At 41.2% G+C, this 24389-nt stretch overlaps 1 protein-coding gene across 3 annotated transcripts in view; it reads left to right on the top strand.

The window, feature by feature from the left end:
• Positions 1-24389, top strand: part of PRKCZ (protein kinase C zeta) — a 112169-nt gene that overhangs the window by 8196 nt on the left and 79584 nt on the right. For 2 of the 3 annotated variants that reach the window (XM_063145526.1, XM_063145525.1), the window contains exons 3-5: positions 1981-2102; positions 10488-10577; positions 11415-11465. In XM_063145526.1, the coding sequence (XP_063001596.1) occupies positions 1981-2102; positions 10488-10577; positions 11415-11465 (263 nt within the window). Of the gene's footprint in view, positions 1-1980; positions 2103-10487; positions 10578-11414; positions 11466-16004; positions 16144-24389 lie in introns of those variants that run through there. The other variant, XM_063145527.1, reaches the window with a different exon arrangement.

The following is a 24389-nucleotide window of genomic DNA, read 5'->3' as shown; positions in this document are numbered from 1 at the left end:
TGCTGCTTAAAGTTGCAGAAGAGATCATGCTGGTCACCCTTAAGTAATCTTCCTTTATGTAAAGGGCTGCTTGATTTAGTTTGGTCATGTACAGGATTTTGAACTCTTAAATTAAATGTTGACTAAAATGCTGAGGAATGTGAGAAATGTTTTTTACTAAGAGTACATGCTTAACCTTCCAAGTGCTATACCTCATGGTGGAGTCAGACTTAAATCTTGAGTGAAGGGCAGCATTTTTCCAACGGAATAAAATGTCATCAAACCCTTGTCTAAAATATTCCAAATACTGGGAAGCAGTGATGGTATAAGTATTTACTCTAGGGTTTAGCTAGCTTCAACGTATTGTTGATAATGTATATAACAGCAATATAAACATTTTTTAAGAAAACAATATGTATAGCTGAGAAATGGTTGAGTTCAGAGTTCCACCTCCACATCTGCTACGTAGACATCCAGCTTTCTCAGCGAAGTCCTCCTCCTCCACTGTCTTCTGCTGCACTCCCTGGGTGTAACCAATAGAGGATGATTTATATGGACAGGAACTAACGAACCTGTAGCAAAGGATTTAATTTCTTCAGAATTCTGGATGATTCACAGACTGTCTTGGTGAATGCTGGTTTTCTCCCCTTGTGGACAGAACATTTCTAGCTGGGGTAGGTCCCATCCTTGTCTTGGAACTGGGGAGGCAGGGCTGGAAAAAGCTGCATCTCGAATGATGGAAGCCACCTACCAGTCTGTTGTCTTGTCTAATAGAAAGAAGCATGGTTTTCATGGAAATCTTCTGGGCTCTAGTCTACAAAACGAAATTCTAGAGAAAGCCGAGCAGTAATACGCTACTGCTTTATAGTGGTACTGAAGTGTACTGACAACTGTTGGGGCCCATGACGCATCTACACCAAGCAGGATATAACACTATGACAGCGGTATATGGTATGTGTCAATGGGCCCCGGCAGTTGTCAGTGCACTTCAATACCACTATAAAGCAGTAGTGTGGCTCCTGCCTTTTATATACCTCTTTCATACCACTTTCATAGTGGAATATCCTGCTTGGTGTAGATGAGCCCAGAGCCTATGTGTATTGGTTCTAATCATGTAATCTGCCCTCTTGTGTAAAAGTCACTTGAGGGTAGCTTCTTACGTACGTTTTTATGCATGTAGTAGCAGGGAGGGCACATGAACCAGCAACTTATTCCCATGCCCCATTGCCATTAAGACCTATATGTTGTGTCCATGTGTGAACTGATTCATAGCTATTTTGGTGGGGGAGGGAGGGATGAATAAAATCGTCATTACAACAAGATTCAAAGGGAAGCAAAATTATTATGGAAACTTCTCTAACCACTTCTCAAATGCCCAATGAACATAATAGTCTAGTTGGGTTCTGTGAGACAGCTCAGCAATCCTTTGAGCTCTAGCATCAGAGGGAAAGGAAGCAGTGCCTGGGTCCAACTCTAGCTGAGAGCCCCCCCCCTCCTTCTACCAACTGTTGCTGCTGAGGCCATCAGAGGGAAAGGAAGTGGCGGTCAGGCATCCCTCCATCATGCCTGGATCTGTATGAGACTTTTGGAGGGAGAGGGAGAGGAAGCAGCGGCTGAACTTTGCAACTACGAGTCTAGTGCCTGAATTTGTTTCTTTTTTTTCCTCCTCCCTCCCAAGCCCCTTTCCTTTTGTGTCATGTTTTTTATTATTATTGTAAGCCTATGGGCAGGGACTGTCCTAAGAATTATTTTTGTAAGCTGCATTGAGAGCCTTTTTTGGCTAAAGGGTGGGATAAAAGTGCTATAATAAAATAAATAAATTATTTGCTTATACTGATTTATCTATGCAGCAAGTATTGTGATGGGTCATAAAAGCTGTCTGTGGGATCCTGAAATGTGAAGTCACTAGGGATGCTCATTGAATCAGGCTGTCTTTGCAAATGCCATGTGATTTAAAGACAATACTTGTAACTACTGAATCTATAAATTCATCTCTTTCAGGGATATCCTCATAACAAATCTGGGTGCATCTATGAACTATGATGAACTTTGTGATGAAGTGAGAGAAATGTGCAATTTACAGCAGGAGCAACCAATTACCCTTAAATGGATTGATAATGAAGGTATTTCAGACTCATGTAAATAGGCTTTTTGCAAATATTTCTCTGATGCATTTTGCAGCACTGTCTAGATGTGATTGGAGATTATAAGTTGGCAAATTCTAATTCTACATTATTGAAAGTTTTAAAATTTGACTTCGTAGATATCAAGGTATACTACTATTATTACTACTACTATCGATAATAATAATAATATGGCTTTGGTATGAATAAGGCACAGATAATCAAGGTTGTACTGTATTTTGCTTCAATTTTAAAATTCATGTACTGAATCGATACCCTCAAATTCTGTGTGAGAGATAAATTCACTTTATAAATTCTGTGGGTGTGATTCTTCCCCGCATGCACATTCTCTTTCTCCTGCCCACCCTTCTATATGTGCAGACATCAAAGTGCTATGGGTCATAAGAGGCCTGTACACACCTCCCGGACTCTTATTGGAAGCAGGCCTCCCTTTCTTTGTAATGGCCTAATATCACGCCTGTGCATGCACTTGGGGGTTGGGGGAGATGGAGAATTGTTATGAGGATGCGTTTTCAGGAAGTGTGCTTGTGCCCGGACCCCAAGGTCATCCTCAGGGGTCCTTCTCCATGAGCCCCTGCCAAAAGAAGTGAGGCAGGTGGCTACCAGGAGGAGGGCCTTCTCTGCTGTGGCACCCTGGCTGTGGAATGAGCTCCCTAGAGAGGTTTGCCTACATTATACTCTTTATCTAAAGGGTAATCTCATATGTACATGCCTTGACCCTAAGATCATCCTCAGGGGTCCTTCTCCATGAGCCCCTGCCAAAGGAAGTGAGGCAGGTGGCTACCAGGAGGAGGGCCTTCTCTGCTGTGGCACCCTGGCTGTGGAATGAGCTCCCTAAGGAGGCTCGCTTGGCACCTACATTATATGCTTTTAGATGCCAGATGAAGACCTTTTTGTTCTCCCAGCATTTTAACAGTCTATAAATAAATTTTAACTTAGTGTTTTACATTTGTAATTTTGTACTGCTGCTGTTTTTATCTGGTTGAGCTTTTATATTGTATTTTATATGATGGTTTTATACTGTTGTTTTATACTTTGAATGGTTTTAATTTTTGTGAACCGCTCAGAGAGCTCCAGCTATTGGGTGGTATAGAAATGTAATAAATAAATAAATAAATAAATAAATAAAAAAGTATAATACCCACTGAAAGCATATTCCTGGCTTGTTGCACCCTTTATAAACCAGAATTGCCAACCAGGGTAAGCTAGGAGCCTCAGTTCAGACCACATGCTAAGCTATCAGTTCCAGGTTAATTTAACTCCTCCTGCTGAGTCAAGCGAACAGGCTGTGGGCAAAAACATGCAGCTTGCAAAGAGTATGCAAGGATTCTCTGGAATTCTGAGTTATCATTGCAGGGAAAAGTGTCTACTGACTTGCTTAACACGGCACTTTTATTAATAGCGTTTTGTTTTGGTTTTAACTATAAGCTCTACCAGTTTGAAGCAATGCAGTTCTTAAATAGATCAGTTCTTAAACCTTCCCCCCCCCCCCACAGGCTGCTTGAAATTTGCTGGGGGTTTCAGCAGCCCACTTAATACACTTTTGTTCCTGTTGTACAAATCAAAGCCTGTTCATAGCCTATATTTTAATTATTTCTTTCTTCATCACTGGCATCCTAATCAAAACCAGCACCATATTATGAAAATCATGGCCCCTAGGCCAGGACAGTAAAACAGGCTCCTTTACCTGGTAATTTTTAGGAGAAAAAAAATTGGACTTCACCAGTGTCAGATTATGAAAACCACAGCCCCTAGGCCAGGATCGTGTTAGCCTGTTTGATAATCTGGCCCTGGTCCAAATAGCCTGGATTTCTTGTCAAAAGAAAATTAAGGGTGGATTCCTGCATTGAGCAGGGGGTTGGACTCGATGGCCTTGTAGGCCCCTTCCAACTCTGCTATTCTATGAGTCTGATGTTGAAGCTTTCTTGCTCTAACTGTTTAGCAGTACTGGAAGAAACTAGCGACAGATTAGTGATTATATAATAGCAATGTGCCTTTCCTAATCTGAACTTTAAGGCAGTGCTTAATAGAACTTTAAGGCAGTGCTTAATAGATGAAACTTCTCTAGATCCCTTTATATACTGTTCACAGCATTCAATAGATGCCCCTTGCTTGGTTGGGAATTTTAGAATAATTTTGTTCAAAGATAAGCAAACACAGATGTGGAATGGTTTGGTCGAATTATTTGTTGTTGAAGCATCTGAAAACAAGACTCTCTGAATCCCTCATAACAGGGTGCTCCGTCCCACCTCCAATAGGTAGGCTCTGTTGACTGGGCTTCAGATACTGAGAGAAACAGACCGCTTCCAAATCCTTTGTGTACAGTAATGACTCTGTGGCTGCTTGTCTTGTTCTTCCTTTCAAGATGATGCTACAGCAGAACCGTGCAGAAACTGGTTATGTGATTTGTTTGTATAGAACATAAGTGTGATTTGTTTGCATAGCACATGTGAGGAGAGAACTTTTGCCCTTCTTCTGTCTCCTCCCCTTGCTGATTAGTAAATATTCTCCAGACTACTAGTCCATTATTCAGTGGTTAAATATTTGGATGCAGTTGTGGGCGATGCTCCTCATTAATTTACTGTGGACAGATATGAAAGGTATCCGAAGTGGCATGCCATTAAAAGCACTAAAATAACACTTGTTCACGGTGAGTCATTGCAGTATTTGCTTTGGAAGTTCATTCTGTGTGGCCTCTTGTTTTTCTGTACTTCAGGACTTCTATAGAATATTTTAAAAGATGTCATGCTTAAAAATTGTGGCAACAGCTATTTATTTACTTATTATAGAACTTTTATCCCGCCCTTTAGCCAAAAAAGTCTCTCAAGGCGGCTTACAAAAATATTCTTAAAACAGTCCTTGCCTACAGGCTTATAATCTAAAAAAAAAAATGACACAAAAGGAAAGAGGTTTGGGAGAGGGGAGGAAAAAAAACAGATTAGGCACTACATTCTTAGTTGCAAAGTTCAGCATGTCATGGACATAGTGGAAGGGCTGCCGCTTCCTCTCCCTCTAATAGCCTCATACAGATGCAGACACGATGGAGGGATGCCCGGCTGCTGTTTCCTTTCCCTCTGATGGCCTCAGCAGCAACAGTTGGTAGCAGGAGGGAGGGGGGCTCTCAGCTGGATCTGGATCCAGGCATGATGGTCTTATTTATTTGTTTGTTTGGTTATTTCCAGAAAACTGGGGAAAGGTTTGAAATTTCTGGGGCACCCGTCGAGTGGATTGACTATGTTCCCCCGATGTATTCAAACTGGAATACAGTTTGTATTCCAGTTTTAAAGAGGGTTTGCCAGGATAGCAACCCATTCTGCATTTAAATTATTATTATTATTAGTTTCATCAAGGGACTTTAAATTTTTAAAATCCAAGTTGAAGGACCAGCAGCGAGAACTATGGGAAAGCCAGGCCAAAACTAAACTGCTTCAGTTGAAACCAGTGCTTTGATTGTGGTCAAATGTATCACTCAAGAACCAAAGGGAAGAAGTTGTCCTGGCTCATATAAGGATTAGTCCCAATTCTGGGGTCCATTAAAAACAAACTTAACGTTGTTAAATGCTGTTAAAATGCCTGGGAGAAGAGAAAAGTCTTGACCTGGCGCCGAAAACATAACAATGTTGGTGCCAGGCGAGCCTCATCGGAAAGATCATTCCACAGTCGGGGGGGCACCACTGAGAAGGCCTTCTCCCTTGTTGCCATCCTCCGAGCTTCCCTCGGAGGAGGACCTTAGATGTTGAGCGCAGTGTTCGGGTAGGTTCATGTTGGGAGAGGCGTTCCATCAGGTATTGCGGTCCCAAGCCATGTAGGGCTTTATAGGTTAAAACCAGCACCTTGAATTGGGCTCGGAAACATATAGGCAGCCAATGCAAGCGGGCCAGAATCAGTGTTATATGCTCAAACCTCCCTGTTCCAGCTATCAATCTGGCCGCCGCATTTTGCACAAGCTGCAGCTTCCGGACTGTCTTCAAAGGCTGCCCCATGTAGCGGGCATTGCAGTAATCTAATTTGGAAGTTACCAAAGTATGGACAAGTGAAGCTAGGTTATCCCTGTCCAGATAGGGTTGATCAGGGTGCTTAACAAGCCACACTGCATGATTAACAAGCTACCCTGGCTACATTCAGACAACATGATAATCCACGGTTCAACAAACAACCCACATTCAAATTATGCTGCACTCAACCACTGAGTGTGGATTAGTATGTTAACCCCTGTGTACGACATCCTGATCTCCTTGGAAGAAGGGGTACAAATGTGATAGGATGCTTGCAATGTTACATACATTAATATCAAGGCATGACTTTTAAATCTGTCTTCAAATGAACATGGAGTGCCTTGCTCTCTGCTATTCAGGCAGGTGGAAATCACAGGGAAGTAGATTACAGCCCAACGTTAGGTGTAAACGTCATAATGGTAAGAGCTGTTTGACTGGAACAGTTGATCTCAGGAGGTGGCCGGCTCTGCTTTGCTGGAGGTAATTAAGCAGAGGCTGAACGGCTGTCGCTTAAGGATACTGTAATTGCATCCTGCATTGTAGATCCTGTACTGAGAAGGGGTTTAGACTAGATGGCCTTTGAGGTACCTTTCAACTCATACAAATGCAATGAAAGTGATTGTGCAAGGTTCCTCTTAAACCATGGATCAAGAAGACAGATGTAAGGCAGTCATGCTGTTTTAAAAGAAGTGTTCATCTTCAGCCGAAGAAGTCTTATCCACTATACATTCTTATCAGTTGGTTCAAGGTCTCAAGAACGGCATGACCTGTTCTTATTTTTCTTAGCATATTTTTTCTTAATATGCTGGGAGGATAACAAGAAAGGTTTTGTTAGTATGCAAACAGTTACGTCCCTTTGTGCTTCATCAGTGTTTTCTCAGCTCTTATAGTCCATTAGATAACTTTTATTTTCACGTCTGTTTTCTACTGTATGGATTGTTATGAGCTGCATTTATGAAAAACGTAGAGGGCTTTATCTTGCAGTGATACCAACTGTGAACAGCCTGCTGATTGTGGATAGTCAGATTGTCCTACGATGAGATGTTGGTGCAATGTATCATTGCTGTAATATTTAGTTGATGTATTTTTACCCTACTCTTCAGCCAAAAAGGTTCCCGGTGCTGCTTATCCAAATGATTAAAAGACAGTCCCTGTCCCCAGGCTTACAGTCTAAAAGACATGATACAAAAGGAAAACGAATTGAGAGGTAGGAGGAAAACAGCAAACCCAGCCACCAGACCTTAGTTACAAAATGCTTACAAAGCTCAGCTGGAATGGAAACAGTTCAAGTTGAGCAGAGCTGATGGGAGTAGCCCTGGTTTCCTTCACTCCCTTTACTGTAAGCCTGATAGAATGGCTACTGCCATGTGGAAGTCGGTGGAGAAAGCATTACGATGGAGCTGGCTTCTCTCTAGATACGGACAATTACATCGGTACTCAGAAGCAAAGGAAGCCAGCTTATAGGCCCCTTCCGACTCTGCTATTCTATGTTGGTCCATAAGGAAATTTCCAAAAACTATGGCAGGGCAACATCTTTATTAGGACCAACCAAAATATTGTAAATATTGCATCCTTCAGAATTCCCCAGAATTCTTCATCCGGCTGAATGTTAAGCAAAACAGGGTTGGGGGAGACAAAAGGGCTGGCTTAATGTTGAAGCCAGAAAGTCTACATTTAGTCACAGTCTTAAGCTGGACAGTTAAAGTGCATAGTTACAAGATGGGGGATACTTGGCTCAGCAATACTACAAATGAGAAGGATCTTGGAATTGATGTAGATAACAAGCTGAATAGTGCGATATGGCTGCAAGAAAGGCAAATGCTATTTTGGGCTGCATTAATAGAAGTAGAGCTTCCAAATCGTGTGAGGTACTGGTTCCTCTCTATTCGGCCCTGGTTAGGCCTCTCTTAGAGCATTGCGTCCAGTTCTGGGCACCACAATTCAAGACAGACACAGACAAGCTGGAGCGTGTTCAGAGGAGGGCAACCAGGATGATCAGGGATCTGGAAACAAAGCCCTATGAAGAGAGACTGAAAGAACTGGGCATGTTTAGCCTGGAGAAGAGAAGATTGAGGGAGACATGAGAGCACTCTTCAAATACTTAAAAGGTTGTCACACAGAGGAGGGCCAGGATCTCTTCTCAATCCTCCCATAGTGCAGGACACGGAATAATGGGCTCAAGTTACAGGAAGCCAGATTCTGGTTGGACATCAGGAAAAACTTCCTGACTGTCAGAGCAGTATGACAATGGAACCCATGACCTAAGGAGGTTGTGGGCTCTCCCACCCTAGAGGCATTCAAGAGGCAGCTGGACAACCATCTGTCAGATATGCTTTAGGGTGGATTCCTGCATTGAGCAGGGGGTTATTATTATTTTCTGTCAGTGTTTTGCAAGTGTGATCTCATGACTGTCTGATATGTTAGTCTTTCCTGGTCAATTTCCTTGTCTGTCAAAGAGAGCTGGAAGGGAAGTAGGTAACATACAAAGAAATTGACTAGATGAGTTTGTATAGGCTAAAGTGTGCACAATTGTGAAGGACTGGGGGAGAAATAATACTAAGGGGAAGGAGGGACCCAGTTGTGCAATTCGGAAGCATCTCAAATAGAGGGGGGAGCCAAAGGACGAGGTGTCCCAAAAGGTGGGGTAGTATCCCCCCCCTTTCGATGTGATCCTCTTGGTTTTTAAGTGTTGAACTGACACTTCTCAGTGTCCCCCACGTTTTCAACACTTCCCCAAGTCTCCAGCTACTGCAGTCAAGCAGTTACTTGGATCTGTCTCTAGCCTTATTACATTGGTTGCATTCAGCTGGACATATTAGCCAACCATTATTTCTTTCTAGGTAGCTGTGTAGTTCAATCCTACCATGACTCCCAACAATATTATAAGTATTTTAAAAAACATTTATCAGTGTTGTCAAGTTGAATCGAGTTATATTAAATCAGATATATCTCGGTTAGGTAATACACTAAAAAAAATATCTTTATTATTAATTTCCTGGCTATTGGTTTAATTCCCTGTACATTTAAGGATGATCTTCCTCCTGCTACTAACGAGTTAAGTATAATTTGTTATAAGCCTGAATACTAAACAACTTTTACATTTGCTGTACAATTCCCAAAATGTGGAGGAGTGTGGCGTTTTTTCATCTAAGACACCTATTTTAATTCCATACCCTCCCAAAATTATTACAAAAGTTAAGAATGAATTACAAGTTTTTGAAGAAGCAGGAGTGCTATGGCATATTAAAGACTTTCTTGTGATATAATTTTTCATAGGTTACTAGTTTTCAGGTGCAGTTTTTCAAGCTAGGTCTCTGAAATTACACCCACAAGCTTCAGAAAAGTTAAAATATGGAGTTTCTGGTTTATTCAGGATTTGTGAGAAAAGCAAGTTTTTGACATGTAGGTCTCTCAGATTTCCCCAAACATATTATGAGGAATGCAAGCCAAATTTTGAATAAAGGTCTCTGTTAAAAAGGGAGTGAGGGGCTGCTATATTCAGTTCTAGCCGTTCTTATCTATTCCTGATTACAAACACAGCATATTCTTCTAAGATTGTAATCCCTGCACACTTTCCTTTGGAATCAGGTCAGCTGAACTCAATGAGACTTTCTTCTACGTAAACATGCATAAGATTCAAGCTGTAAAAAACATTGAGCATTTGCTTTACAAAGGTTCTTCTGCCAGCTGTAATGAAGGCTTAAGAACAAGCTAAATGACTGTGCAAAGAAAGTTTACTATTTCAATATGCTTCCTCTGTTCCTCTAAAGTTGTAAACTGCTAGTCAAAGCTGGAAGCTTCATCAAAAAGAGAGAAATATCCAACTTGGGTGTTGTATGGCCTCCCCAGATCCTCCTGTCTATTTTATCCTCACAACAACTCTGTGAGGTAGGTTAGGCTGAGAATAAATGACTGGCCCAAAGTCATCCAGTGAGCTTCATGGCCGAGTGGGGACTAGAACCCAGATCTCTTAAGCTCCAGCCCAACACTCTAACCACTACACCACACCGGCTCTCATCCAGAGTTGGGAGGGACAGTCGCCATGGCATCTGTGGTGGATCCATTTATGGATTCCAGTCTTCATTGCACAGCTGAGAGGCTATCGCTAGGATCCACAGTACCATATGTGATATTGTGTACACAGTGTACCTTTTCATCCCTTCTTTCCAGCAACAGCTCTCTTCTTCTTCTGAAAAGCCCCCCTTTGAATATTAAAGGATCGCTTAAGCAGCCCTCATTGAGGTGGGAGAGGCTGCTACTACAAGGAAGAATTGGCTTGTAAATAAGGCTGGGCTACACCCCCATGTGCATGAGGAAGTGCCTCTCTGGATCACAGCCTTTGTGTTCTCTCTCTCTCTCTCTCTTGTAGGGGATCCGTGTACCATTTCATCCCAGATGGAACTGGAAGAGGCGTTCCGCTTGTACTGTCAACATCGAGATGAAGGGCTCATTATTCATGGCAAGTGCTGTGCTGTCCGAGAATCTCAGTTTAACTTTTCTGAGAAATACAACAGTTTAGCAGACCTTTTTGCCTGGGATCCTGTTAGCATCTAGCTTTACTCTCAGAAGCTTGGGGCAAAAAGCCTGGTCTTGCTCTTCCTTTCCATCTTCTTTCTGAAATGCTGTTAAATCTCTCTCAGCTCCTATCCCCCCCCCAATATATTTGCACTGATTCCCTGTTGCTCCCTGTACAAACATCAAGGATTTGAGCCTTGTGTTTAGCACTCTTCAGCATGACCTGACCCTATCAACGTGCAGCTGGGAAGGTCCGTAAGCTCTATTGGGGCCAATGGATATATGTAACTAAAGCATTCACATGGTAAAAAATGGGTCATATGAATTGGTCCAAATTCTTCTGCTGCCTCTGCCCATTAGCTTTGCTGTTACCTTTATTGTACGAGTTCATCTGCTTCTTGTTTTGGTTTTCCCTCTTTTATGCCCATGTGCCTGGAAAAGCTCTCTCCTTTCTCAAGTAGCTTCCCCCCCCCCCCCCGTAAATCCCTACTTAATGCCTGTTGTTTCTGCAAACGTTTCCTAGGTCACCATAGTATTGACTTTTTATTGCCATCTGCAATTATTGGACCTTCACCTACCCTATGAAACCCCGTTGTCCAATTCAGCTGTGTCCTAAGCAAAATGTCTTCAAGAAATTGTCCTGTCTTTGAGTCTCTGTTCTGCAATTGTGGAAGTAATCTGTTTTCAGTGCTTTTGTTTAAAATGGTGAATTCCTAGAAATGTCATTCAGCAACAAATACGTATTATGTATTTTTTATTGTATATTTTAATTTTATTGCAGTCTTTCCCAGCATTCCAGAAAAGCCAGGCATGCCATGTCCAGGAGAAGACCGTAAGTATTGGAATGCAGGATTGTTGGTTTTATCGTTTTTGTGCATCGTGGGGTGGAACTCCATCTTATCATACTTAAAAATATTTTTGTTATGAAAAGGATGCTTGTGTCTTTCAATGGACTTGTAATGTAGTGTTGTGTCATTGATACTTTGAATATCAGTATTCAATGTACCTTTCTCACATTGAGTACAAAATGTGATACATGAATTTTGTACTCTTTTCTCTTTTTAAAGTAAAAAAAAAATGTATGCAGCATCTCACAATTGGTTAACAACTTCGTCTGTATCCATGTAACGTCATGACTAGTTTTGTGCACCCAAAGGAGATTTGAACTTGGGATTTTACTCACCATCGGAACAGGAGGAGGAGAGTGCAGCTCAGAGTACTGACAGTGGGGGAACGCAGCATGAAGGGGGATTCTCATGGAAACCAGCGCCACTATTTGATGGGGAGGACAGAGAGGGGTTGGGGTGGGCAATAGTCAACTCCACAGATGGCTATTTAGGGTTGTACCCAAGATGACATGATAATGTCCATGAAGTTGATTATTAGCACAGGGTTGACTGTTGTACGAACGCAGCCAGTGTCTCTTACAGGGTTTATTTATTTATTTATTTAGAATATTTATTTATTTAGAATATTTATTTAAGCATTTTTTATGCTGCCATTCAGCCAAAAAAGGCTCTCACGGCGGCTTACAAAAGTATTTCTTGACAGTCTCTGCCCACAGGCTTACAATCTAAAAGACATGACACAAAAGGAAAGGGGATTGGGAGGGAGGAGGAGGAGGGGGGAAAGGAAAGCAAATTCGGGCACTACAATCTTAGTTGCAAATATTTATATACTGCTCCCCATTGAAAAAATTCAGAGCGGTATACAAGGTAAAATGAAAATAAAAACAGAATAAAAACAGTTAAAACAAAATTTAAAAGAAGCAATAACAGTAATCCAAAGGCTTCTTGGAATAAAGATGTTTGGCTTGCATTTTTCAATACATAGGGGCATGTTCATGTATCCTGACATAGAAGTGTGTGGTAAACTTTCATGCAAGCCAAGGTGATCTTAAAAGTCCACATATTACACCAAAGTGGCCCAGGGACTTCAAGCACCGTCTTGTCCCGTATATCATCCTTTATGTCTGTCTTTTGGAATCTTAGAATAACAAGCAAACAGGAGTTCTTAAAGCCAAGGATCTAGAATTCTGCTCTTGTAATGTAGATGGAGTACTTGAATCATCATGGTACCAAATAATACCTAGAAACCTATGGCCATTTTTACTACGTGCTCAGAAATAAATAGAATCTCAGTGAGGCTTTTTCACAGGTCCCAGTTTCTCCCCATCGTAGTAAATAAAACAGTTCCAGCAGTTAAACATGCAAGTGCATTTCTGTATATTACTATGTGATTGCCAAAAATGGCTTTTTAGAAAGCCACTGTCCAGATCTTAATGTTTTATGGTTTGGATATAGACCATCCATCCCTCTATGGATTATTACCTGACCAGATTAGACTTATTCACATGGTCTTTTCTATGGGACAGCAAGTAGCTGCTGTTAGTTTATATTCTGAACATGTGAGTATGTCAGTCAGTTTTAAATGTTTTTAGTGATATCTTTTAAAAACAATATATTTTAATTTTTTAAAGAAGTTTTAAATTTTATGGCTCGGGTCCAGGTTAATTGAAAGAATGTATTCTCCCTTATGCACCTGCCTGTGCTTTGAGATCTTCTGGAGAAGCCCTTCTTTTAGTCCCACCATCTTCACAGGCGCCTTGTAAGGCCGCCTTGAGGCCCAGCATTGGACAAAAGGCGGGATACAAATAATAGTCCTTTGTTTTAATTGTGAACTGACCAGAGGGCCTCGGCTGTTGGGCAGTATAAATATGTAATAAATAAATAAGAATATGTAAATATTATACTTACAGTGTATTAGTTGTAAAGTCAGTTTATTGTGGAAATGAAAATAGATTTGTTAAAGACAGTTAGCTTAGTATTAACTCATAGGGGTCTTGATTAGACAGTCGCATTATAAATTATAGATCTGTATAGATTAATGTAACTCGGTTGACCTAGTTCTTCACTGGTATGTAGAATGCTCGCTCTACTGCCGTGTTAGTGGTCAGGTTTAATCACACTTGAGTTGTTTGAAAAGCCTGCCTACTAGGATACGGTTAGTGAGTGACTTCTTAAAATCTGACTTCTCAAGACATAATGAATTAATCCTATACATATTGTTTTCTGCAACTATGGGACTGTCCAGGAAACCTGGTACTGAGAGAGCTAGCTGTAATCAGTATTATATATTGTTACCAGTCGATAAACGATATTGGCTTGGATTAGTTCTTAATGATACAAGCACTTGGATTATGACCAATATGAGCAATGTTTGTATATAAATTAGCTAGCATCAATTAATGTCACCATTAGCATTTTAAGTGTCCCGATAATTTCATTCTGTATGCCTTTATCAATACAAAAACCTATATAGTACGTGTTTGCTAGATTTCATTGCTATATTTCTCACTGAATATAATAACTGAAGTTGAGAGTTCTAAAATCTTGTGTAAACATTGGTTTAATTGATTTTAAAATTCTCACTTGTTCTTCTGTCTGGTGTTTACAGTGAGCCATATTTAAACTTCTATGCCTGGAAATTATTGCCAGGGACAAGAGTGAGAAATTTTAATTCCCTATTCACTCAAAATAGGCTGCCACTTAAATTAGCAATCTGTTAGTGCAGACTAATTTTCTACAATTGTACAAAAATACGGACTTTCTGGAATGAGTTGAATAGAGAGCAGTTGGGCGAATTGTCCCTCCTCACTGCTTTGTGAATGTACGTCTCGTTCATATTAGGTTATGACAAAATACTTTATAATGTTTTATGAACCTAACACTGATTTCTGGTCACATTTTTTAGAGTATAATTCTGCCTGTTTGAATCTCTTTCAAAGCTTGGTATACATGGAAGTAGTAGAGCTATTTTCATAAATGCTTTTAAAAATTAGTAGGATTTTAGAATAAATTCTAATGGTTGCCTTTTGCTTTGGTTCCATGGGGAAATGTGATGACTGCGTTCCTGTGGGTAGAGCTTTAAATGTATGCCATTATTTCAACAGGGTTATTTTGCATCTGTTTCTCCTCAAGCAGCGGCTCCAAATTGTGTTCATGAAACTTATTGAACTATATCCTGTTCAGAAACTAGAAAAATATTACAGCTTTTAAAAAATAAATTTTAATCAGGCTTTACTCATGCGCTCATCTGAATCCACCTGCATGCAACAGCATTCTAATGTAAAAGAGGTCTTCACAATTGCTCAGCCTCTGAACTCATAATGACCTCGCCTGCATCCCGCCCCTCCACTTCCTGTCTGAATTCTCACGTGTGTGGAAATGCTGTCTTCCCCAAAGGTTCTGTGCATGACAATTTCTTTAATCAGGGATGATATGTTTGCAGATCAAAATGTGAATTCTTGTCTTTGGGGTAAGCCTGAGAATATTGGGGCTTCCTAATTCAGCTTCATGGATACCGATTGCTTAATGGATAGGAAGTGCAGCAATGTCTTTTGGATATCAGCATCACCTGTTTGCCTTTGGGCCTAAAATACATTTATCTGCACTAAGCGTTTAGGAAATACTTTCAGCCACATTGCAAAGTATAGTTGAGGCATTCGGTATTAGAGAGCATGCACAGTTTTATCTTCGACTTTGTTAGAAGGGAACTGAGTTCGCAATGTATTATGCCCTGTGGGGTTGGAGAGGCAACAGTACAGCTTGATGTAGCTGCAGTATCATTTATAAAAGCAATCTATGGTTGACGACTGTGAGATTTCACTTGGCTTGCAGCTCCTGATGACCTGTCTGAACAGAGCTGTAACAATAGCTCTCGGTTTCAGACGCTTGCAGTGGCCTCGTTAATGTATATTTATTAGGAAGATCTCCATTATATTACAGGAATATTTGTGCTTTCTGTCATCGGCTCCTTGACATCCATGCCATGTTTTAGTTTGTGCCTCAGCTGCTAGCTACAGCCTCCCAAGGGAGCCAGTACCACCCGTGCCTGGATACATGAGGCAGAGATGTGAAAGAGAGAGAACAGCATAACCAGGCTTCCATTAAATATTTGCTCTTAATATTCAGACTGATTCTGCCTGTCGCCCTTTCTGGTGTCTGGTGCTATTCAAACAGCAGCAGCATTGAAATAAGGACAAGGGGGAAATCTCATTGCATACCTACTGCATTGTAAAGCATAAAGAATTACATGCTGAGGAAGCAAAAGAATAAAACCCAGTGAGTAATGCATTTCTTTTCTGTAGATTTTATGTGCCTTTTACTGCGATTGTTATGAACTGAGGCCATTGATGCAGTATGTCTGTGCATGTGGTGCAATAGATAATAGAAGTCAGCATTTTGGTTATCTAGTTGCCTTAGCCTACAGTCCTCCTTTGCTACCACGATTGCTACAAACACAGATTTCGCTTCTGCCTCTTGCGTGTACTGGGATGTGGCTGAAAGAGCTCTGAGAAATACTGGAGGGGAAATTGCCCTGAAAAGACGTGGTCTTGCCAGGTGACGGGATTTTTTTTAGGGGGAAGATCAGACAGAGGAGTATGCAGAGTGAGTGATGCTGCTGCTAAAGGAGATTCATGAAGGAAATGTATCCCAAAAAACCTGACGGTACGTGTGTCTGGGCCTGTTTATTCTGGGAGTATCGTTTTCCTTATTGCACCAAATTGTTTAGTGAATTGGTTAATTTTGAGATATTGAAAAGCAACCTAAAATGAATTAGTGTATTCTGTCGTCATACTGAGAAGAAATAGGATGGCACTGCAATGCTACATCAGACTAAATCAATATGTTTAATGGTCAAATTGTATTTTGTGCAGGAGCTGATGCTAATACATAAGTATTATCTGGCTTATTTTTCAGCTTAGCAATGGAAGGGGAGAATATTTTTTGTGCCTGTTTACTCTTTAGCAAGGTGTTGTTTTTTTAATAATAATAATAATGTCCTTTTCAGTTACTGTGTCATGGAATCTGATCAAGGAATCTAATGATATTTGTTTACAGTGGTCTTTAATCTTATTAATAAGCGATCTTGTTGTGCCAGCGTTTATATTTGGTTCTTGTGTCGTTTATTAGTGCCAATTATTGCTGCTCATGACCCATTTGCCATACGTTTTTATTGAAAATTAAATCATATATCCTAAATGTTCAGTGGTGTTTAATCAGTACGTTCCCTTAGGAATTTTTGTTGTATCTGTCTGGCGTACTATATTGTATGCTACATACTACATGTTATCTCAAATGGAACGAAATGACGGTACGTGGATTGTCTGCTCGTGGCCTGTAAATATTGTGCAGCTCACAAGGAGAGGTTTTCCTTTTATTTGTTGCTCTATTAGCAGCAATGATTAGGTTATTCAGAGCACGTGAAGGAGTCCCATCCCCCAATGGAGAAAGGAGTGACTGTGACCATAGAGGAAACTCTAAAGACGTAGCTTTGGTTGTAGAGGGCAATTGTTTTGTACTGCAGCTACTAAGGAATGAGGTTTTATTGGTTAAACGGATTGGATGGGGGAATGGTACAAGCATTTGGGGTGGGTGGGGGGAAAGTAGTCACGGAGGCATTAAATTAGCTGTATCATAGTTTCCCAGGAGTGCTTGAAATCCCTGCTCTGCCTCTTCTACTGTGTATGGTGTCTTCCTCTCCTCCTTCCCCCCACCACCCCCTGCATTTGTATATGCTTCTTTGGCCTGAAAAATAAATACAGAGTACTATGAGGATACATCTTATAAATCAGCTTTCTGTGGTTGCGTCGAGTTACTTGATTAGAATGACTTTGGTTTAATTCCAGCAGCATTTTGGTCTGTTAAAACTGAAATGACCAAAATGTAGTTTGTTTGGATTCAAAGAATCATACAACTGGGTTCTGCGCGCCCAAGGTGGCATTCCTCTTCTGTTGCTCAGACAGCAGCCCCACCGCCCACGTCTTTGAACCCTGGGCTGTGTGTGGATGGCTCTTTAAACGGACAATGTTCGTCTTTAGTTCTCAGTGCGCATGGCTGTCCTGATTTTTACATGTTATAAGTTGTCTCCATACAATTAAAAATGTGTTGGTTTGATATAAAGGAAGTACAATTTTAAATGTTTAAATGAGTGAGATTTTTTGTCATAAATTACACTACATTAAATTAGGTTGCAAGAGTCAGTAAGATTCTTCCATACATTTCAACTCTGTCTGCTAAGACCAGTGTAGATTTAACTTTCCTGTTCCTTAGCTGTCATCCCATAATCTTAACCAGCCTGCAGTTAGCTCCAGAACCTGGTTAAGATTGAACCCTGGGCTAAGTATAGGTAATGTTGGTGCTGACAGAACTCTTAAATAACAGAAAATGCCATGGGAAGAGGGAATCTGCATGTGAGGGGTATGTGTGCATGCACACACAATCTGGTAACTTGCTCTAATCCTTTAATCATGGAGAACAGGAGGGTTGCATCTGCAAGCAATGGTTCCCTGCTTTCCTGTCCTCCTCCTTTTGTGATGTGTTCAAAAGGGGGAATGGGATTGCTGGGGATGGGGGTTTGGGCAGATGAGTTGGGCTTGCCCTGGGAGCCAATCAGAGCTCTAATTGGCTCAGTGGGGGTGGGGTTTCAGGGTGGACTGAAGGGTGAACCATCTTCTTCTGGTCCACCTCTGGCCAATAAATTTAGGCTGAAGCTGTGGCTTTGTCAATGTTTTTAAGGCCACTCTATTCACAAACGCGTATAGCTATCTGAAGTTCAGGTCTTCATTTTTATTAAATGACCTTTCTATAGACTTGGTAATAAATGGCTGGACTGCCTGTTGGCTCAAACGGGCAATTGTGCTGAACCTGTTAAATAATCCTTTTCCCTTCAGAGGCCGTAGAGCCGTGCACAATCCACCCTAGAAATGAGAATCTCAAGGTTATCTATCATAGTTCTTAAAAGGTGAGAAAGGGGCAACCTAACTGCCCACAACTCTAATTCAGCTACACACAGCTTTCAGCTTTCTATGAAGTTACAGGAAGTAGAACCTTCAGAGCAGAACAAAGTGTAAAAATCAATTGTCCAGACGTTTAACCAGAAAATGCCCCTCATCTCCATTTCAGCTTTTCTGGGAAAGTTCCTACAAGCCAATTCATAGCCAGTTGTGTTATATCTGCTCCAGGCAGAATAGGAGAAGTGTAGTAGATTTGCTGTAGAACAGGGTAGATTCATTCAAATCAAGATGACTTGTGTTTTAAATCACCCATGCATTTTTAAAACCATTTCAAAATTCATGCCTTTTCTTAATAGGGCATATTGGTTGCTGGGTAAATTGAAACATTTGTTTTCAGAAAAATAAATCCATTATACTACCTGGGAGCATAGTCTATAACTTTGTGTCATGCGACCCATGTACCTTATTTCAAGCTATACAGTTATATTCAGTTTGAAGCAACAGGATAATTATGAAATTAAACGATTTCTGTTAGTTTTTCTGTAGACATGCAGGGATTATAAGTAAGAACAATAGCTTGAAAACAAGGGCTCACACGCAGTACAGAGCTGGAGTGCAGATTGTAAGCAAAGCGCCCCAGACTTTCCAGAAACATGGCTATGAATTATTGGGCAAACTTGGCTTCCCCATGAGTTGGAAAGGACATGTCATTTTACTGCTGTCAACCATACAAGGATTTAAAATTTTCTACAGTAATAAATACAATTAAAGCAAGCTTTAATTCAGTGTAATTTGATAGAAGGGAAAAGGGTAGAATGAATTCAGATTTCATTTTAAACCAGATTACTGTTATAACGCAACACTTAAACTGAATGGATTTTTTTACAACTATTCTTTTGATGGGTTTTTTATTACTATTTTTTAAAAATCCACCCTAGTGTCTAGGCTCAACATCAGTGTCTGCCATCTTTGGGCAGCTATAAGGCTCATGCAGTGGCAGGGTCCCCATGAGTTACTAGAAACCCTCTCGCCAATATGCTACTTGTGTTTTTCCTCATCACCAGTTCCATCTCCCTTTTGGCCTATCCATTGGAGGAGAGCAGCTGTGTCTGCCCTCCATGCTCCTTTCCCTTCTAGGTCCAGGGGGATGGTAGCTCATTGTAATTCCTGCCACTATCCCCATAGGCCCTAAGAGCAGGGCTGGGGATCCCGTGGTCCTCGACATGAGTTTGAAATACAACTCGCATCATCCCTGAGCGTTGGCCTTATTATTATTATTAGTAGTAGTAGTAGTATTGAATTTATATCCCGCCTTTTTTCCTCCAAGGAACCCAAGGCGGTGGGGTATATAGAATCATAGAATAGCAGAGTTGGAAGGGGCCTACAAGGCCATCGAGTCCAACCCCCTGCTCAATGTAGGAATCCACCCTAAAGCATCCCTGACAGATGGTTGTCCAGCTGCCTCTTGAAGGCCTCTAGTGTGGGAGAGCCCACAACCTCCCTAGGTAACTGATTCCATTGGCGTACTGCTCTAACAGTCAGGAAGTTTTTCCTGATGTCCAGCTGGAATCTGGCTTCCTTTAACTTGAGCCCGTTATTCAGTGTCCTGCACTCTGGGGGGATCGAGAAGAGATCCTGGCCCTCCTCTGTGTGACAACCTTTTAAGTATTTGAAGAGTGCTCTCATGTCTCCCCTCAATCTTCTCTTCTCCAGGTTAAACATGCCCAGTTCTTTCAGTCTCTCTTCATAGGGCTTTGTTTCCAGACCCCTGATCATCCCCGTTAATAATCAGAGGATAATCTCCTCCGCTCCATTTTATCTTCACAACAACAACCCTGTGGAGTAGGTTGGGCTGAGGATCTGTGACTGGCGCAAAGTCACCCAGTGGGCGAGTGGGGACTAGAACCCAGATCTCCCGACTCCCAGTCCAACACTTTAGCCATTACACCACACTGGTTGGGGCTTATGGGAGTTGAAGTCAAACAGCACCTAGGGGGCCAAAGGGGGCCCAAATCTGGCCTAAGGGGAGTAAGAGCACAGGTGAGCAAGTGTATAGCTGAGGTGCAAAGCAGGGAGGGTGGCCTAATATGTGTATATGTGCCAATTGGAATTCTTTTGCTGGGGGCTAACAAATACCTGGTGGTGGTAATTGCTTTCTGCTTCATGTAAAAGATAAGGGGGAAATGTAGGTTTCACTATGGGATGTAGTGAGTGCGAAGAGGGCTGAGGACTAAACTAAATCGGAAGCCAAGGTCCTCCCTGGACAGAGCTTTGCTGTGGTTGAGAGAAGATGGTCTTACTCATGTTGGTACCTGCAAGAAGACCAATGTGAGTGTTACAAATGAGGAGGAATGTTCCAGCTCCAAAAGGGGGAATTAAAACGAAAAGGGAGTGTGAACTGCATCACTTGACACTGATGTCATGGGCAGACAGTTGCATTGGTTTTGGGGGGAAATTGCAAGTCACAATTGTTGTGAACTGCCCAGAGTGATAGATATATGATAAATAGGTTTGTGTGTGGATGAGTGATAAGAAAAGCATCAGAAGTGCCACCTCTAGGAAAAACTGTTGAGTGCCCTACGGCAAATGAGTAACAGTTCCAAATGTGTAAACAGTTCTAACAGTTGTGCTATATGGTGCCATGCTCTGCCCTGTGTTGGGCTGCGGTTTGCAACAGCAGTAAGAAGGGATGAATAAATCTGACAGTATCACTTTCTCCCACATTGGGATGTGTAAAATCTCAGGTTCTTTCCATCCAGTTTATGAAGAAAATTTGCAACTTTCGGTAAGTTCTTACATAAACCCTGAAGCAAATGAATCTGCACTAGCCAAATTCAATAGGTACAGCTATTCCCAGCATGGAGATGACCATGGTGTACCTGCCTGCCATGTAGCTGTTAAAGATGAGGAGGAGGCTGCCAGGAAATGTGGCAACCCTAATTCAGAACCATAAATGTTGTTGGCTACATAGGGATTCACATGCGGACTTTTAAGAGCTGAGCACTCAAAACTCTCTGCCTTGATGGACAAGTCTTTCAGTTTTGCTTTTCCCCATGTTCAGACGTTTTAATCTCTTTTCGTCCTGTTTGTAAATTTGTGAACTTTGTTAAGTTCTTTTTTTTAAAAAAATCTCACCCATCCCTAGCAGCAAGAGAATGTAATTAGCCTTTTGTGCTTTGATGAAACAAAACGGAGAAGCCGTGCCCTGGCTTTGTCCTAAACAAACCAATCCAAAGGACCTGCCTGCATGAGATAGCTTCGCCTTCAGACTGGCAAGAAACTTCTTTTCAGGAAAGAATCTGGGGATTTTGAAAGAAGAGGCATGGTTATTCTTAAGATAGCACTATCAGTGTGCATGGTGCTTTACAAAGTACATGTGGAAAGTCCCTGTGCTGAGTGAGTAACTTATAATCGATCTTTGCCCACAGGGGCGACAACAGAGGAAAGGGAGGAAGATAGAGGTAAGGGTAAACAGGAAAGAATACACACTTATTGAAGTTAAATATACTCGGGGCCTGTGAAACAGCTGAGGTGAGTCTTGGATCGCCTAGCACAGCGGTTCTCAACCTGTGGGTCGCGACCCCTTTGGGGGTCGAACAACCCTTTCACAGGGGTCGCCTAAGACCATCGGAAAACACATATTTCCGATGGTCTTAGTAACTGAGCTACATAATTTTGCTATATAACAGTAGCAAAATTACAGTTATGAAGTAGCAACGAAAATAATTTTATGGTTGGGGGTCACCACAACATGAGGAACTGTATTAAAGGGTCGCGGCATTAGGAAGGTTGAGAACCACTGGCCTAGCACATGTCTTGCACATGTGAATTACACATCACAAGGAGGAACTCTGTTTGAAAAGTGTAACATTTGTTCTTAAACTTGCATTCCTGTTGAATTCTAAGGCAGACCTGATTAAAAGTGACGGCATAATTTTGCACTTTCTCTAGTAATTTTAGGCAACATTATAAAATAAGTTTGCAATTGTTAAGGCAACTAGTAGTAACCAATTCAGTGGTCTCTTTTAAGATTTAGTGATTTTAGAAACCTCAAGAAATACACTTACATTTTATAGATGTTTTTCAGCTCTGAGAACTTAGTCCTCATCCAGTTTTGTTAACAAAGTTTACAATCCAATTTTATTCAGAGTTGGACAGAATTACATATTGAAGATATATAAAATATTGGACACCTGAGATATCTTGTGCATAGTCAGAATCGACTTTTATAATTGTTCATCAGTTGTAAGCAACATGGAGGCTTTTCTCAATTTTGAACGGGTTACCCATATTCCATTACCCCCAATGCCAACATTTGTGTATGGCACACCTTCTCCTCCCCTTCCCCTGTAGAAGATGGTTTTACTATAACAGTTATGTGTTCATTAGATAAAACATAAGACTGCTATTATTACATACCTGTTGGTATGGTGTGAAAAATGACAAAATCCAGTCCTCTTGAGGAGTGTGGTCCTGCATGCTGTGGGTAGCTTGAAGTAATAATGTTGCAAATTGGAAAAAAATAAAACTGAAACTGCTGATTTCCACACAGTTTCCTCATTTTGGATGATAAAGGAAACATCTGTAATTGACTTTCTGGTCATTCATTCTGGTGCCTTTGGTTGAAATGACTGCTTTTTAATCTGAACATATCTCAGTTTTCCTACCATAGTGGAAGTTCAAATACTTACCTTGTTTAAATCAGGCTTGTACTGAGTAACAATCAATTTGAAGGAACGCCTCCTCCCATATGTGCCTGCCTGGACCTTAAGATCATCCACAGGGGTCCTTCTCCATGAGCTCCTGCCGAAGGAAGTGAGACAGGTGGCTACTAGGAGCAGGGCCTTCTCTGCTGTGGCACCCTGGTTGTGGAATGAGCTCCCCAGAGTGGTTTGCTTGGCACCTACAGTGTTTTCTTTCCATCGCCAGCTGAAGTATTTTAACACCTAATTTAACTTTGCTGTTTTAATCTCATATTTTAACATATATTAATTTTTGCTGTGTGATTTTATTCTGGTTATGCTTTTTATATTGTATTTTGTATTTGTGTTTTAAATTTGTTGGTTGTTTTTATGCTCCTCATGGTTTTAATCTTTGTGAACCGCCCAGAGAGCTTTGGCTATTGGGCGGTATAAAAATGTAATAAATAAATACCCACCCACCCCCATTCTAGAGTGGCCATGAAGAAACGTTTAGAAGCTTTTGCTTCCATGGTTTACTGAAATAAGTCAGTTATAAATCTTGGTTTATGAAGCTGGCTTGTTTAAATAATCCATAGGTATGATTAACCACATCTTAAGGTTTGGACATAATGCAAGCTGCTGTCAGTCGAAAATGGAAGCAAAAAATTCCAGTCTCCTCCTCATGGCCACAATGGAGAGGACAGGATGCAATAGCCTGAGGCTCATTCATGTAAGATAGTTTATAGATAAATCTGAATGCAATCACAGTCTGGGACATTGTACAATATAGCTTGAGGTGGCATATCGTATAGCAGCATCTAAGGCAAAGTGTGGTGTAGTGGCTAAAGTGTTAGACTGGGAGTCGGGAGATCCGGGTTCTAGTCCCCACTCAGTCATGGAAACCCACTGGGTGACTTTGGGTCAGTCACAGACTCTCAGCCCAACCTACCTCACAGGGTTGTTGTGAGGATAAATGGACAGGAGGAGGATTATGTACGCCGCCTTTGTTTCCTTGGAGGAAAAAGACAGGATATAAATGCAATAAATAATAATAATAGCTGCTATCAAGCCCATCCTGCTATAAAGCCTGTTGGCGACCAATCCCATCATAAAATCTTTCTGCGCTGAATCAGACATCTTGATATGCTCTGCATTTAGAAAACCTAGTCCTCTTCTAGGTTAAGCCTACTACCCCTAAAAGCTAGCACCCAAACTGCAGTTGTGTGCTAGTTGTACACGTGGTTCAGGGACTCTCCTCTAGATAGTAACCCATTTT

The sequence above is a fragment of the Elgaria multicarinata genome, chromosome 20 (assembly GCF_023053635.1).
Source record: "Elgaria multicarinata webbii isolate HBS135686 ecotype San Diego chromosome 20, rElgMul1.1.pri, whole genome shotgun sequence".
Lineage (NCBI taxonomy): Eukaryota > Metazoa > Chordata > Lepidosauria > Squamata > Anguidae > Elgaria > Elgaria multicarinata.
Note: the sequence above shows the minus strand (reverse complement) of the source record. Positions and strands in the feature narration are given on the sequence as shown.